The sequence below is a fragment of the Blennius ocellaris genome (assembly GCF_963422515.1).
Source record: "Blennius ocellaris genome assembly, chromosome: 22".
Lineage (NCBI taxonomy): Eukaryota > Metazoa > Chordata > Actinopteri > Blenniiformes > Blenniidae > Blennius > Blennius ocellaris.
Window position 1 is genome coordinate 6,738,706 of NC_137671.1, and position 17,606 is coordinate 6,756,311.

Genomic DNA, 17,606 nt, shown 5'->3' on the forward strand with positions numbered 1-17,606 from the left:
ACAATCTGTTAAATTACTTTAATTCAAAGAAGCAGGATTGTGCTGCTTCATTTCATGTAGAGACAGTTAAGAGTTCTATTCATTTCAGTTTCATTGTTTTATTTATAATGCACCAATTCAAACATGTCTCCCAAAAATGATTGTTGGGGACCTGAGCCAACAATAATTCCTAAGAGCTGTAGGAAGGTGGAAAGTTGGATGTTAAAATATCTATTGGCCATGTTGCTTGGGACCACTGCAGCTCAAGGTTGATGGTTTAAATCACATCTTGGTCCATTTACCAAAGTTGACAAGACACTGAACACCTTATTGCTCCTAATGGTGATTAAACACTTAGTGTGCATGAATGTGATTAATCCAAGCATAGAAAACACCTTTGAGATGATAAAGAGGGTAAATACAAGGTGAAGTCCATTTACAGGGATGGAAGATTTTCCAATGTGCACCAGAAACAAGAGATACACATACATATATATTTATAAGAACATTCAAACAAAATTCATCCATTGATCATCCTTTCCTCACAGTCCATGTGGGGCTACAGTGGCAAGATGGACAGCAAAGAGGAGATATAGAGAAGGATGAATTGTCTCCTTTGGGACCTGGGTCAACCTCTAGCCTGGTGTAGTCCTAATGAGTGGCCAGCAGGGGGCACCCTGCTCCTATCTTGAGATGTATATCTGAACATGGAGCTCTTTGTAGCTCCAGAATCACACTCAACCTGAACATTAAGGAAACAAAACAGAAGCTGCTGGTATATTAACTCGGAATAGTCAAGAAAACATAGGAGAAAGATGCTCTAATTTTATTGGAATTATTTGTCTTGAACGTGATTGAAGTCTTAATGAATGTGCACATAAAAACATGATTAAATAAGTACAATAATTTTCCGCAATATTATGGGCAGGATGAAGCAAAACAATTATTTGCAGGATTTCCTTCAGTGTCGGTGACTTTCGTCATCCAAAATATCTTTTAATATTTCCTGCATCCAAAGAATAAACATGACTTACTCTTACATGTATGCCTGTCCTCTCCGTGTTTCCAGCAACGGGAAGATCTGACGAGGCGGAGGGAGCGAGTGTCAAGGAAGAGAGAGAAGATGACGGTGGACGGAGCAGATGCTGACCGCTCCCTGGCCTCCTTGAGCGAGGAGCTGGAGTCTCTCAGCGCCAACATTGACTACATCAATGACAGCATTGCTGACTGCCAGGCCAACATCATGCAGATGGAGGAGGCCAAGGTGAGAGGAATCGGATTACTCCTCAGAAACGTTTGTGTATGTTGAGGTGATAACAGAATGCAAAGTCAGTCACTGCAAATTAGCGACAACAGGCCGGCATCAGGTTGTAACCCTCCGTCAATTCAGGAAATAATTGCACAGTTAAACACCTCCGGACATTCCGGGCGCCACTTTGACAAACAACCGTCAGGCTCACATTTGTCAGAACCACAGTGACTCGATAAAACAACAAGCACTCGCCAATAACTGTAGCCCAAAGCACAGCGGCATGTAATAAGGTAAATTCCCTCACTTGTAAGCTCCTGACGCTCCTCCAGTGTGTAATTATTCCTTCTGAAGTGAGCAGTTTTGGAGTTAAACGGGAGCAGGAAAAAAGTGAGAGTGCATTGGCTTTCAGAGATGTATGGCCACTGTCAAATGGGCTTAACTGTGCAATTATTCATCAGTTGTAACCCTGCAGCCACTAATGAGAAAGCTGTGTTATCCAAAGATGTGTGAGCGCATCTGTTGTGCTGCGGACCCCCTGTGTGGGTGGTCCCTGTGTGGACCGCAGATCGGTTCGTACGTGGAAAAGCTTCCGTGGGAGGATAAGCCGCAGAAGATTGTACATGAGTAGTCTTACTCCGAGTAGTAATTTTTACTTGATTGGAAAACCCCCGGCTGTTTCACACATTAAAGCATGTTATTGTTCAAGGCTGTTGGGATCAATCGGACACGGGAAACAGAATTTGTCTCCTGCGGGATAATTGTTTTTAATTTGAAACATCGTTTAAGTCTTGATGAAAAGTCTACAACTCACAAAACTTGGGTATACACTCACAATACATTCTGTGCTTTTAAAAAAAGTGTTGTAATAGAACATTACTTATTAGTAGGTATTTCTTTCTTTTCATCATAATTGAATTCTGGGAAATGGCATTACCCTGATGAATTGGATTTTCTGGCTACTGCGGAGGAGCTGTTTTATTTGTTGATATGCAATCCTGAGTGCTATATGTAAAGAAAAACCATAATTTCTAATTCCGGCTCAGTCTTGTATGGGGTTTGCCTGTTCTTCCTGTGCATGTGTGGGTTTCCTTTGGGTTATAATGGGATTGCAACTCAAAGTCCAAAGATGGGTCATGCTTATTTTGTGACTGGTTGTCTATATATTGACCGTAGCTCTGAATGTGTGTGTAGAGTGTATCCCTCATGATGGACTCGACTCCCCTCAGCCCAACTCAGAATGAAGCTGTAAAGCAGTTACATGGATTCATGGACAGGAAAATGCCAACTTATAAATCTGAGAAGACTAATAAATGTATTTTCTACCAACTGACTGTGTTATTGTTCCGGGTTGCAGGAGGAAGGCGATACAATCGACATCGCTGCGGTCATCAGCACATGCAATCTGTCAGAATCTCGCTTCCTTCTGGACCATTTCACAACAATGGCCATCAATAAGGTACCTGCGGCTCCTCTTAATCGAAAGTCTTTGCTGTTGTTGTGCTACTTGTTTGTACTTGGATTGTTTGCATTCATACACGTACAACAGGCCAGGTTGCAAGCATGGGTCACAGAAATATATAACGGATTGTATTTTCTTACTTGGAGCTTTTGTCTCTCAAAATAAGTTGACCTGATGGTTTAATTTGGAATACCAGTGTATCAGTTTGGTTCCCTTCAATGTGTTTGTATCCATAGCCAGGGCTCCTTTATGAGATTGAATTCAACAAGACTTTAAATGGAACAACTCGATTAAATTAAGTTTCCATTAGATTAAACTGATTAGGTTTGATGAAACCTAATTGGTGCGCCGAGGAAACGCATTCAGCCCACAGGAAGATGTTGAAGTGATTACAACATCACACGAAACCTTAAAGACATCGTTATCGCTTTAATACGCACATTACCCCCCCCCCCCAAAGAAAAAAAGAAAAGAGAGAGACTTCTTCTAACATATGGTGCATGTTTGTTGTCAGGGTCTGCAGGCAGCTCAGAAGGATTCCCAGCTGAAGGTGATGGAGGGCAGGCTGAAGCAGACGGAGATCAACAGCGCTACGCAGAACCAGCTGCTGTTCCACATGTTGAAGGAGAAAGCGGAGATCAACCCGGAGCTGGACGCGCTGCTGGGCAGCGCACTGCAGGGTACGCAACGCCCAACAGATCCACGCCGGCCGGCCTCAGCACGTCAATCACCGTTTCAGTCATCTTTTCTTTTGTGGCTACACTTTATTTTACAGGCCTCTGCAAATAAAAAAAACATATATATGGTTCTTGTTGTCGAATACAAAACTTCGTCAAAATATCAAGGAAAACTTTAGTCGGTGAAATAAAGAACGGCCACTTTAATCATCTTTGGGTTTGATTTTGATTTTGATTTCTGTTTGTTTCCTCTGTTGTGTTGCTGTGAATTCAGAGTTAGGTTACTGGTCACCAGGTGAGTAAAGGATCGATAGCAAGTATGTTTAATGGACCAAGGCACATGCACACGACAGGATTTCCAGTAAAACGGCTTAATTTAAAGTAGACTAAAACTGTTATTTTGCAGCACTCCAATATGTGAATATGGAAGTTTAAAGTATAAACCTTTAATATTATAAAAGAAGACATTCTGTCGTGTGCATCGAGTGCATCCCATTCCTTTAAATAAAAAATAAAACTAACCCTGATTTAAGTAATTCTGCCATATTGTGCATGACCTGTTCCCTCACCTGCTAGCCGGCACCGGCCCCACCTGACCAGGACAGCAGTAACTAAAACTTACCAGCAGTAAAAACTGGACCTGCTCTTGTGTGCACAGACGTTCGCGTGCCTGCGTCTTTGGTGTTTGTGTCCATTCTCTCTTTCATGCTTTCTCCATTCTTCATGTGCCCAATTATCACCCTTTGTTTTGCTGCATTAGCCCCGGTGAACCCTGTCCTTGTTATGAACTGGGAATGTTCTGCAACATTCAGCTTTCCAAATGGTCTTGAAAATATACCAAGTTTAGATTCTGCGATTTATGTGTGTGTTTATGTGTTTATGTGTGTGCGTGCTTCCAGAGAATGGAGACGACAGCAGCAGTGACGAATCCTCCCCCAGTCCGGCCACAGAGGGCAGGTAAACAAAGACTTGCTCTCTCTTTTGCTTACATCAATAACAAAAAAGCACTTTTTATAGTCAAGCTGTTATTTTGGCTTTTTTTTTTTTCGACTAAAATGTCAGCGTTTTACGTGTAGCAGCAGGTGGGATTAGTACTCACTGTACCCCTGTGGATCAAACCATCGTGGGGGCTTGTGCTGTGAGGAAGCTCTAGTTTGATATTACTGTCATGTGTAAATGTGTGTACAAACTCCACAAGACCAAAGTGAGAAAACAATAGCGTTAGGCTTTTTTTTCTTTCTTTTTTGCAGCACTTGTTTGGGAGAACTTAGCAGGATTTTTCTGTGATTTGTCTGAAGTTTAAAGCGAACGCGGTTGATGCACAAAAGCCAACATGCATGCACTTCTTAAGTTCTGTAAAGTATGAAACGTCCTGGCCAGAGCTTACATTGTTTCTGTGCTTGCTACCTTGGGTCAATTAACTTATACATTTGTTCTCATGGCATTTATATCCACCTCAGTTGAGGAAGTTTTGGTTTTTGAGAAGAAAATACAATATACACAGGAAGGATTAGAGCAGCAAACTGACATTTCAACTTGATAATTGAATAGTAATGCCTTTATCGCTGAAATGGATGGATTAAGTGATTTTTAGTTTAATGGTGGAGTACTGCACCAATAATTGTTACTCAAACATGAAAGATGTGTGATTATCAGTAACATAACTGTATCCACAGTACCTGTGATGGCCCCCGAATAAACATTAGCTGAGCTTTGCAAAGAAAACTCAATAGTAAACTGTATTGTGTCAAAGTAAGCAGTCATTTGGCACTGTTTAAAGTGGGAAAAACAGAGTAGAATTTACTTGTTTATTCATCAGATGAAGAATATGATAAGTGTAACAATATAATGAGAGTAACTGATTGAACATCCTTTGTTTGTTTCAGCACACTGGCATCGGATTTAATGAAGTTATGTGGCGAATCCAGAACGAGAGGAAAGGTATAGTATGAGGCAATTGCAACGTCCACTTTGTCAGAAATTACTCATTTTAATCCAAATGAAATGCCATATTTTCATCATAATTGACTTGCACGTCAGCTGTGGATGGTCCAAACTATTTTGTCCCCTCAGGCTCGAAGACGGACCACCACCCAGATGGAGTTGCTGTACGCCACTAGTGGGGATTTGTCCTGTGAATCTCCCACCGGAGACTTCCCCGCGCCCCTGCTGCCCCTCGCGGAGCGAGCGGAGGGGCCTGCAGACATGCCGGGGCAAGTTGCTGGCCAGACCCCTGACAGAGAGCAAACCATTTCCCCATCTGCGCTGCCTGTCCGGCCAGCTGGCATGTAAGTTCCCGTCTCTCGGCTGTTTATGACGTGCCGAGAATTTCTTCCTTGTTGTTTGTCATTCTGCGATGTCGAGCTAGTAGCAGTTGAGGTGTTCCATGTTTCTCACCAAAGAAAACCACTCTTAAGCCTTTGCCTGTGTGCAGTTCTGGATCTAGGTCACCGACAGGAACTGAGCGGAGGCACCTCGAGCGCTCTCCACTGAACCGCAGGAAAATGCCAGAGAAAGCAGCCTTACCGTCACACATCCCTGCACCTACACACTCACTTCCTGTTGGCACAGCGGAACCGAAAGCTAAAGCCAATGACTACAAATCTGTGTAAGTCTGAAATCTGGTCTTTCAGCCTAAGCAATAGAACTTTAGAAAACATGCATCCCCAGGACAGCAAATGAGTAAAAAGAAAAACATTAAAATCAACAATGACTCCCTCAGAAACGGGACAGACTGAACACTAGATAAACTAACCCCACCATGGAATATAAAGAGTTGGAGTTCCTTAAATCATACTTAAACTAACAGAGTTTAAATCATTCATTTGCATTTTAACTTTCTAAGCATGTTGGCATGCTGAACACACTTCAAAATGTGTATATTCATCCCCAGCGAGGCTGAGCACTCATTCATGCTTCATGCTTGCACCTTGTCATATAATAAAGGCAGATTTGTTGAGCCGGAGTGAAAGTGACAGTATTATTCTCAGGTGATATTCATTATTGTGCGCTTCTTCACTTAACAGACTTTTATTGAGATGTCAGTGGTCGTAATGCTTCAATATGCACATTTAACACTGGTACACTGATGGATGCCTCTGTGAGTTGAAGATCTTCCATTTTGGCAGCAAAAGTGCTTAACTGGAAAAACAGCTGTGTTGAAGTTTGCTGTTTTCTGTTTCAGGTTAGAGGAGTCGCCTATATTTGAAGGCCACAGGTAGTTCGTTCTGATTTGATTCATTTTCATTAAATTGGCAGCTTTTTTTTTTGGTTCACTGTAACATTTTATCTGCCATATCGTGTCAAAAGCAAGTGGCTGTTTTAGAAAAGCTTCTTTGTGACAGTTTGTTGTTGAATGACGTGTGTTGTAGAGGCGTGATCAACCCTATGGCAGCTGCGAAGAGCCGGGCAACCAAACTTCAGTGCGTTTATGTCGCTGAGGGACACACCAAACCCGTTCTCTGTGTGGACGCCACCAATGACCTGCTCTTCACCGGATCCAAAGGTAAAATCAGGGGGAAAAAAACAGATTGCTTTCTTGAAAGCTGAAGTGTGGGAGTCTCAGTGGAGCATAGTATCATGATGGTGTGTATTTTCAGACCGCACATGTAAAGTCTGGAACTTGGTGACGGGTCAGGAGATCATGTCTCTTGCTGATCATCCCAGCAGCGTCGTCTCAGTCAGGTACGTTTTCAGGACTATTACCGGAGATATTTGCTTTTTCATGCATATTTTTGATTTGCACTATTGCCTCGGTCGTTGTTTTTACATTTCAGGTACACATCCAGCCTGGTCTTCACCGTTTCTTCCGCTTATATCAAAGTCTGGGACATACGAGACTCCGCCAAATGTATCCGGACGCTCACGTGAGTCACGTGAAGATCATAACTATATTTAATGAAGCTCTTGAGATCTTATTGACTGTTTATTGTTTTTATTGTCAGGTCGTCGGGTCAAGTCAGCTCCGGGGATACCTGCTCTTCTGCAAGAGGTTTATCCATCCCGCCAGGAGAAAGTCAGATCAACCAAGTTGCCCTCAACCCTTCGGGCTCCTTCCTGTACGCTGCAGCTGGCAACGCTGTGCGCATGTGGGACCTTCGAAAGTACGAGACCGGAACGCCGATCACTTCTCAGAGTCCAAACAGAATATTTATGTAGTATTCTTCCTTTTTAGATTTGCGTCCACGGGGAAGCTGACTGGGCATCTCGGACCCGTCATGTGTCTCACTGTGGAGAAGTTGGGCCACGGGCAGGACATGGTGCTCACAGGCTCCAAAGACCACCACATTAAAGTAAGATACACGCGACAGCTAGTTGTCATTTTAACGCAAAAGTCCAATGATTTAATGTGATGAAGGAACTTCGCTTCCACAAGAAATGTTCATTACTGCCAATTATAAGAGAAATCTCAGTTACTGGAGTAATTAGTATTAAAAAAAAACATAGACTCCATTGCTTCTTTGCTGCTTTAGTTACAATGTAATATAAATAAATAAAGAAATGTGCAGTTTTAGATACAAGCAGAACAACAAATTAAAGTTGTGATGTGTAATAATGTTTAGTTTTGATAAATGGAAAATGAACTACACCGGCACACCATGTCTCTAATTATATCCTACCTCCCTTGATTTGTAATTAAATATTGTTTAAAACATTTCCTTGCCTCACTATTGCAAAAGTTCTGTGATGCAATAAATGCATAGCTCTTTTGGCCTCATGTGAAAAGGGGACATCATTGAGGAGGGAGAAATACGATCTTTTAATCAAATTTGTGTAAAAATTAGATGCATGAGGCGATGATATTGGAAAGTTGGACATTATATTGGTAGAAACAAAAAACACTGAAGATGATTAAGAATTGGGTGAATTTGACAGCAGGGGAAGTGACGGAGAAAATAAAGCAGCAGAAATGTTTTGTGTGTGTGAATTAACAGAAACCTCATTGACTCCATGCATGAGCTTCACTTGGATTGTATTTGACTGCTTGTTCTTCCAGATGTTTGAGGTCGCAGAAGGCGCCCAGGGCAGCGTCAGCTCCTGCCATACCTTCGACCCCGCGCATCAGGACGGCGTGGAGTCTCTGACCGTCCACGGAGAGATTCTTTACAGCAGCTCCAGAGATCATTGTATTAAAAAGTGGGACTTGACCAGTAAACGACTTTTGCAGGTGAGATTGAAAATGTTAACCGTCTCCTCGTATTGTTTGTGTTCGTCGTAGTGATGATGCGCTAACTGTTGGCCGCTGTTTGTTTGAGCAGTCTGCGAGCGGTCTGGCGGACTGGGTCAGTGCCCTGGGCGTTGTGCCGGGCTCCCCGGTGCTGCTCAGCGGCTGCAGGGGGGGGCTGCTGCGTCTTTGGCACAGCGGCTCTCTGGCACCCCTCGGCGAGGTCCAGGGACACGACAGCCCCATCAACGGCCTGGCTACCAACGGCAGCCAACTGTTCACTGCCTCAGAGTAAGTCTCAGGAAAACACTACTCACTGCAGTCTAGGACTCGACCATATTCAGCCGTTGTGGAAAAAAATATGCCGATAAATAACAATACACTTAAAATTAGACTTAAATATCCATTCGTCTAAATATGTTCAAAAAAATACACAGAGCCTTTTGTAAGGTGTCCTAATTTTTTCACATAACTGTATATGTTGGTTCAGATGTGCACAAAAGGCAATTATCACCGTCTTCATGTAAACGGTACAATTTGATCTCGAATGAATTGAATCAGACTGACCAAAAAGCCACCATGTGACTGTGGTGAATGCCTCGGAGAGATCACCTGCACAAATCTGTTCAAAGATCGGCGCAATGTTTGCCACATAAAATCATGACATCTTTTGTGGGAGCTTGTCACGAGCAAACAAATGTCGTGCAACAGTTATGCAAGGAAGTCTTCAATCGTTTTTTTAAAGACCTTCTACATATCCTTACATGTTTTTCCTCTATCATATATATATATATATATATATATAATAAATTCAACTAGATATGAAGTATATATTAGAATATGTTTCTCTTTTTACTTTCTAATTAGAGAAACTAAATGAGGGATTTGAAATACATCTGCAATTAAAATTTAAGCCACACACTTTTTGAGATGTTTTATAAACTCTTTGCAGAAAAAAATCTGTAGCAATTTAGCCGTTTGACTTTTATGACCAGTTGTTCCTAAACTCTTCTTGTCTTTCCTTGCAGTGATCGCACTGTCAAGATTTGGGAAGCTAAAGGATCTCTGGAGGATGGAATAAACTGAGACCTGATAATTCACTTTTTTTTTGGTCTGTTGGCCTTGAATCAATCCACACCAATCATCTGAAAACCCAAACACGTCAATGAACTAGTGAACCAGTAATTTATTTTTTTTCTTTCAATAACGTGGCTTCCAGTCCAAATACCAACTCAGTACAGCACCGATCCGTCAGTTTCAGGGAAATCTAATCTCAAGCTGTCTGGAAAATACAATATTTCATTTCAAACGAGATGAAAGTGAAGCTTGTCGAGTGTCGGTGGACAGAAAATGTCATCGCCGCGAAGGACATTGACACAGCAGAAGTAAGAACATGGATACGCTCCCATTTCCTCCTCGATTCGACATGGATCTATGCAAATGGAGAACTTTTAAAAGAGCAGATTTCGATGAACGCTCTACCGCGTCAACTCGGAGATCTTTGCTTCCTGTCCTGACTTGAGTCTGTCCTGTGCGTCTTGTGTGTTGTGTCGTGTCTTCCTCGCCTCGCTGTTCAGGTCATTTTTATTGAAAATGATCAAGGACCAAAGCAACTACTGAAGCTGCATATGATCTTACTATGAAGCCGTTACTGCCAAACCCTCCTGGACAGATATAAGGGGGTTTCCATTCTCCACACAAGGCCTTACAAAACAAAACAAAACACAGCCGGGGCTCAGATGTTTGGATGCTCCCTGTAATGAAAAACCTGTAGTGATTTTGGGGACTACACGGTGACCTTAGTATGTTGAATCTTCATCAAACATACAATAACAGGAGCTAGTGGTGTTTCCCACTGAGATCTGGCTGTTTTTCTGCTTGTTGGTGGTGTCGGATCGTTTCCCCGATTTCTCTCGTTGATCCACAGTTTCCACCTTAAAGGTTGTTTTTTTTTTTTTTTTTTTGTCCTTGCTGCTGTTTGGTCTGGCTGACCTGCCGTCTCTCAGGAGAGCAGCAAACATCTTCTCACTTTCAGGTTTTTTTCACCCTTTAAATGAAAAGGCGACACACTGAGAAGTTTCTTTCTGGAAACTTGTCTGGAAGTACTTTCGAGGAAGTGTGTGTACTTTTAAAGACTCACCGAGACATAAACTGGAGGATTTCTGATCGGGATAGTATGAATCATTCATGTTGATGGAATCAAGCACCTTGTAGTTATCTAAGTCATTAGATACTGTCTGAGTTATTCATTTCTTAAGCTTTTCAGTCTTATAAACATGTTTGATATGATTGTATTTATTTATTGTGTCCTGCATTCGTGAAGTCGCCCTCTTCTTTCTCTGTATTAAACCCTGCAAGATGTCAGCATTGCAGACGACGGACTGCACATTACTTAACGCGATGGATTCCTCCATAATCATAGCGGCGTTATCAGTGCCTGTAATAAATCTTAAACTGGACGTAGTGACTGTGGAATTGGCGCCTGATCGATGTGGACGAGCCCTCTTTAAAAAAAAAAAAAAAAAAGATCAGGTCAGCGATTTATCACAAACTACTGAGTTGTTCTTTGTCTTTATCTGAAACGTCTTTGCTGCTCTGGTTTTGGGTGTTGGAGCGAGACTGAAGTCAGTTGCACTGAAATTGTTTTGATGACTTTATAAGGATTGAATTCAATGGGTAGCTTATTTTTTCCATTTGACTAAATAATCCCCTTGGAAAGTATCCTTAATTTATAATGAATCATATCCTCCTGACTCTTCCTGTAAATATGTTTACTTGGTGAACAGTTTCATGTGACTGAAATAAATGCTGTGTGGAAAATACATTTTAATATAAAAAGTGATCTATTTATTTATTTTACTTTTTTCCTGCTTGTCTCTTGCATACATGTGTTAATGTCTTATGACCACATGGTGGTAGTGCTGCATAATATCACCCTATGGACATAGGAGGTCCATAGGGTACACTTGACATTTTGTTGTATTTTAAGTACAATATTTATGTTTTTGAGTAATAATCAAATTGGATATGATTAATGCTTAAATATGAAGAATTTCCAGGTTGCTCACTGCTGTCCAAGGCCGTACTGAGCTGCCATTATGTGTAAATGCTGTCTGCGATCACTAAATCACTTATCTGCATCCTGCTTCATACCTTTTAATTATAACTGCAGGCAATGGTATCAGGCTTAATAATGAAGGAGACAGAATAGAAGTGGCAAAAAATAAATAAAAAATAGAAGAAACTCCCCCCCTAAAGACGAAAATGAATGAGAACTGTGATGGAATGATCAATATTTAATGTTAGAGCTGCTCCGAGAGCAGCAGAGTGTTAATTGGCCTCGTGGGAGACAAACATTGAGTTGATGCCTCGCGTGTGCAGCATCTGAACCCCTGTGTCTTCATCCTGATGTTTACTTTCCTCAGCTTAACTTGTTTCATTTTAATGGGGGGGGGGGCTTTATTACCTAATTTAAGTGTGATGGCTTTGTGTCTTTTGTGGCAGCTTGCAAATCAGTTGGTAATGTGTGTTCAATTATGTGTTTTAACTGTGCCAACTTTTATTACGCCTCCTGTCACCATTCATATTGAAAAGCTTCACTTTTTACACTCAAACTGCCTGATGCGAGTGTGGTGTCCTCCCTTCTTTAGCTTCAACGCTATGTTTAATATAATGGTTAACCCTGAAACTCGATGACTTAGTCGTGGAATTTTAGTAATTCCAAGAATCAGTTGACTTGTTTTCAAAGGGCTGTCGGCATGTTCACTTTCAACATTCAAGCTTGTAAAAAAAAAAACATAAACATGAAGACAAAACAAAAGTAATCTCTCATGAAAGGAAACATCTTCCATACTTGACGTCGTGACTCCCTGCCCTGCTGACATTCCGGCTGTTTATTGGAACCAAGTAATGGCCCGCAGTTACCGGCAGATAGAGTGCAAGCCTGCTGATCAGGTTCCACCAGAAATCAATAACAGCTCCTCAGACAGACGGTGTGGGCCGAGAGTCCCGCTTTCACTTTAATTGTGAAGATGACTTTGGATAATGTATCCTCCTCTAATCTGCTCAGTGAACACATTGATTGGTGGTGTGTATGTGCGCGCTCTACTCCTGTTTCGCTGTTAAATCCGTCCGAATAATGGCATTTGTACAGCTGCAGGTGCTTTGTTTTTACCCAGGGAATAAATTCAATATGGGCCCATTGCTGTGTGTAATGGTTAGCATCCTGTTTGTGTTGCTCTCTTTATGACTTGACGCAACTGAGGTGCAACTGTTTTATCACCCTTATTTATGCTGTCATTTTCTACTATAGAAAAGGTAAGTGGTGGCGTCCACACAGAGAACAGGTTTGGTGTGTCCCTCAGCGACGTAAACGCACTGAAGTTTGGTTCCCCGGCTCTTCGCAGCTGCCATAGGGTTGATCACGCCTCTACAACACACGTCATTCAACAGCAAACTGTCACAAAGAAGCTTTTTTTTTTAAAACAGCCACTTGCTTTTGACACGATATGGCAGATAAAATGTTACAGTGAACAAAAAAAAGCTGCCAATTTAATGAAAATGAATCAAATCGAGGTGACTCCTCTAACCTGAAACAGAAAACGGTAAACTAAAAAAAATAAAAACTGAAGGACACATAAACCCTCACACACATAAAATGGCAAGAACAGTCTCCCGGGTGTGAACTACGTCTTATTTTTCTATATTGTAAATTTAACTTTGAATAAAGCAAAACAGGCAACCTTGTGACCTCTGGAAGGGGGGCCCTGACGTCAGGCTGGGGGCCACAGTATAGAACACGGTTGTGTGGCTGAACAAACATCCCCATTATTTGCTATTTATTATTTCTCTACTTTTACTTAAAAATTCAATGAATAATTGCATCATTGACGGCATCAATGCTCTCTTTTTCTTTCAGGTCGTTATATTTTGACCTGCAGTGCAAAGAAACCCCTACTTTAGAAACAACAACAAAGCAAAGTGCAAGTGAAATGTTTTTTCTTCTTCTTTTGCCTGAGCGTCAATGAGGCTCAGGAGGACGGGGTTAATATTCACCAATGCTTCGCCCCCCGGCTCCCATTTTTGAGCATCCACCGAGTGAATCCTCGGGCTAAAAATACCAGCAGCTTTATGACCAGAACTGATGAGCCGTGGTACTGCTGCCTGCTCTCTTAATGCGACTATAGAAATCAACCTTGTCCCCTCTCGGCGGATCTCAGTCACTGAATGAAAGGGAGAGAGAGAAGAAGAAGAAAAAAACAGATTGAGAAGAAAAACATCTTTAATGTGCCTGTGAAAGTGTTTTAGTGTGAAATTAGAGGGCAGAGCATTTGATGGAGTCACATCTGAGATCCAATCATTGAATCACGGAGCAGTGGAATGCAAAAGGAAAGGATGGGTGGATGAATGGGACGATGGATGGATGGATGGATGGATGGATGGATGGGTGGATGGTTGTGCTGACAGATGTGGTATTAGAGCTCCACTGTCTGGTTAACAGGACAGAGCTTTATGATCTTCACATCTCCAAATGTGACTGGAGGTACTTTAAATGGTATCGCTGTTGTTCAGGCTAATCTTTTTAAAGGGAATTTATTAAGTATTTGGAAATAGAGAATTGCTATAGATGTGTCAAAAAAGACATATTTCAGCCCATTTTGAGCATTTTTGACTTCAGCATTAAAAAAAGACAACTGAGTGTCATTTATACATGACAGACAATCTCTTCAAAGGTCTACAATTCTCACTGGATGTCTTCAGAAAGCATTACCATGAGTAAAAAAGTGTTTTTAAACAAAAAACTGATATTATTGTTATTAACTTGATAGAAGTAATCATGTATGCGTACTTTCCTTATTGAGGGTTACTTTGCACATTACTATGGATTACAACTAATAGTTAATAAGGAATTCAACAATTCTGAAATGATTAGCAGTGGAAGAAAGAGTACTGAAAACTGTACCCATAAGAGATCAGATAAATAATATGTGAAGAATATATGAAAATAAGAATGTTAAAGAATAAAACAAGTATCTAAAAATAGTATTGTGAGTACTGTGAAGACGTCCACCGCTGAGAAATTGGATACATTACATAGAACACCCATACTGCACACACAATAAAAACACGCAGACTCCTGTGTCGCAAAAAAAAAAGGCCCGGTCAGTGTGAATGCTAACCAAGATTAATTTCATAATTATGCTGCACACGAGATCCAGCAGCAAAATATCATATATTTTCTTAAACGTCAACTCCCGATATTTGCAATAGAAGTCGTTTGCACTCAAAAGATATAGAATACCGCTTAATACAAACGCTTCTGAACAAATTAGTGGTGACTGTGAATCATTTGGGTGGGCGTTTTTAAATTGGCACTCGTTAGTTGGCATCATGCTTGTGTGTACCAATTACTGTATGTGGCAGTTTATTCATAGCCGCGTGCTTCATGTTTTATGCATGTTCAGGGATTGAGCCGCTGAATTATGATTAATAAAATTCAACAATCTTAGGGCATGGAAATGAAAACTTCTGTATGCACACGTGTGTGTTTTTGTGCGCGTGTACTGGACACACACTGCCAAGCCGCCGTATCTCTGTACATTGTTTGGATTAGTTTTGATGATGTGATGTTTGCTCACACAAATAACTTCTTTCCTTCTGTCTGTAACGGGCCCGCCTCATGTATGTATGCATGAGTGTGCGCATCGGAAAGGGACATGGTGTTTGCCCAAAAGTGATGTCATCATTTTCACCATGACGCCATGTATAAAAGTGTGTCTATATCTGTTTGCATGAGGTCATAACAAGGATATGTCTTATTTACATACATATGAGGCAAATCCCAATGACGCAAATCTTTACACTGGAAGGTGGGCGGCACATTCAGAGGTTGGAGTGAGGTCAGATCGAGGTTGGTCAAGTGGTCGTCACTGTTAGGATTAGTCTTGAGTGTCCAGGAAATGAATGTAAGTCAATGCAATGTCCCCTAAAGTCACAAAGACGTGACTGTGTGTGAGTGTGAGGCGAAACTATATTTAGAGACGTGTCCGGCCAGTAAACACACTGAGTAATTGTGAGATGTGTCATTCTAAAATCCCATGACTCCCAATCGTCTGAACGCAGCACTCGCGCAGACACACACACAGAAACAGACATGGCAGCACTTTTTCTTCTCCCGCTGCAGGCCACTGTGGGACACTTGTGATGTGCACATTTGCGCAAGTAATGCAAGAAGAAGAGGGAGCACTGTTTATTTCCCTGTTTACTTCGGGGTGAAAGCTCATATCATCTGGGTTTTTATTCCTCCTGATAGCTGGTTGCATGCGTGCTGATAAGCCTTTACAATCGAATCTAGAGTAACGCTGCTCAGAGGGCCACGGCTCGCTTTTTGGAAGCACACCTCCGCGTCCTCACAATTTGACTCTCCTCCTTATCCCATCACATTTATCATGCTGTCATTCTCGCCTCTGCCAGCGGAGGGACTCCCTTTCAGTTAATTAAATTGGATGCTTATCCTCATGGTTTGGAGATGTAGAGAGAAAGGAAGAGAGGGAGGGAGATTTATTAGTGTTTCATCACAAACACTGATAATAATAAAACTGACAATCTTCTCATGTATGTTACTGGAGCCGTTAGACTGTGTATTTGAACCATCTTATGAAGGCTGCGTTCCCAGAAGAGTCAGAAATACATGTGGCCAGTGTGGTATCGCAAAATGCTACAGCCTGAAGAAAAGTGTCCAGGGTGCAAATTCATATAATTGGTGATTTAGTAGTAAAAGTTCATCAAGTTGAAATTTCTATTTTCGGGGTTGGGAAAATTGGACTTTATGGAGGAAATTCATGGTTGCACAGGGGGAACATGCAAACAGGGACAGAATAGACTTGGACTCAGATTTGAATACCAGAAAAAAAAGGTTTGTTTACGACAAGTCTTTGCTGAATCCTATATCTCGGGTGTCAAGTAAATCATTAGACGACAAATATAGTGTGACACTGATTATATAAACTCATCAAAACTAATACTACAAATACATTTAGCTTAATTACATCTTCATGTTTTTTGTAAACTTAATACAAGAATAACTAACACTCAACATATGTACTGGCTCTGCTATTGACCCAAATGTAGTTTATTTAAAAAAATACATGACATTCAAACTAAATGTGAGACATTAAGGAGCCTCATGTGCCAAAGGTGAATGTTTTACATTTTAACATACATCTATTTCATGTGTATTCACTTCCCACTTCCCAGTCACTCATTGTGGGCTTCTACTATAACCCATGCTTTCATTTTGGATTTTACTTCCTGAAAACCATTTCACATTAACAGGCACTTCATTGTTATGTTTCACTGCAACACACAAAGTATCATTGTGTGACAGCTGACAATGAAATAAAGGAAATTGAAACTTCCTCATAGGTTATTATATATATATATTAAAAGAAGCACATAACCAAGCTCTCTCCTTAACACTGCTACAGTTTGGAGTTTAAGACTGTTTTCATCTCACTCATTGATATTTATACATGTCACCAGTTTTCCATATAACAAGTCACATAACCCCTTTTTTCAAACAATGAGTAATCACTGGAAACCTGTAGAAGAATGTTACTTTACTTTGTAATCATGTATGATTAATGTGTGCCTTTTAATACATTATGCCTTGTGAGAAGAGCCCACATTTCCCAGAATGCAGCCAACATTATATTTCACGCTGGTGAATGCAAATATCTTAATACTTTTTATATTAAAATACAGTAGCTTCTAAACCACACACACACAAAAAACATCTAGCCAAGCACATCTAACACAGGGATTTATAGGAACGAAACGAAAATACAATGATTGTATGTCTTATTTTAATCAACATACATCCACCCACACTCATATTCACACTTATAGGGACAATTTCAGGGTCAGCAATTAACCTCACATGCTTGTTTTTGGACTGTTGGAGGAAAATCGTGCATGCTCCAGACTGAAACCCTCGACCTGTATCTAAACCCATGACCTTTTTGTTGTGAGGCCAATGCATGCTTTTAATATTTTTTTACCTTGAAGTATACCCAG

General features: G+C 41.0%; 1 protein-coding gene across 2 annotated transcripts in view; it reads left to right on the forward strand.

The window, feature by feature from the left end:
- LOC308146511 (kinesin-like protein KIF21A) overlaps nt 1-11,284 on the forward strand; it is a 34,839-nt gene extending 23,555 nt beyond the window's left edge. The window contains exons 20-36 of one of the 2 annotated variants that reach the window (XM_080518381.1): nt 1,049-1,243; nt 2,586-2,687; nt 3,205-3,370; nt 3,642-3,662; nt 4,267-4,324; nt 5,254-5,308; nt 5,441-5,655; nt 5,802-5,975; nt 6,552-6,584; nt 6,739-6,872; nt 6,967-7,051; nt 7,144-7,233; nt 7,312-7,470; nt 7,542-7,659; nt 8,364-8,534; nt 8,626-8,822; nt 9,560-11,284. In XM_080518381.1, the coding sequence (XP_080374507.1) occupies nt 1,049-1,243; nt 2,586-2,687; nt 3,205-3,370; nt 3,642-3,662; nt 4,267-4,324; nt 5,254-5,308; nt 5,441-5,655; nt 5,802-5,975; nt 6,552-6,584; nt 6,739-6,872; nt 6,967-7,051; nt 7,144-7,233; nt 7,312-7,470; nt 7,542-7,659; nt 8,364-8,534; nt 8,626-8,822; nt 9,560-9,617 (2,031 nt within the window). In that variant the 3' untranslated portion in view covers nt 9,618-11,284. The remainder of the gene's footprint in view (nt 1-1,048; nt 1,244-2,585; nt 2,688-3,204; nt 3,371-3,641; nt 3,663-4,266; nt 4,325-5,253; nt 5,309-5,440; nt 5,656-5,801; nt 5,976-6,551; nt 6,585-6,738; nt 6,873-6,966; nt 7,052-7,143; nt 7,234-7,311; nt 7,471-7,541; nt 7,660-8,363; nt 8,535-8,625; nt 8,823-9,559) is intronic. The other variant, XM_080518382.1, reaches the window with a different exon arrangement.
- Nucleotides 11,285-17,606: the final 6,322 nt, after the last annotated feature.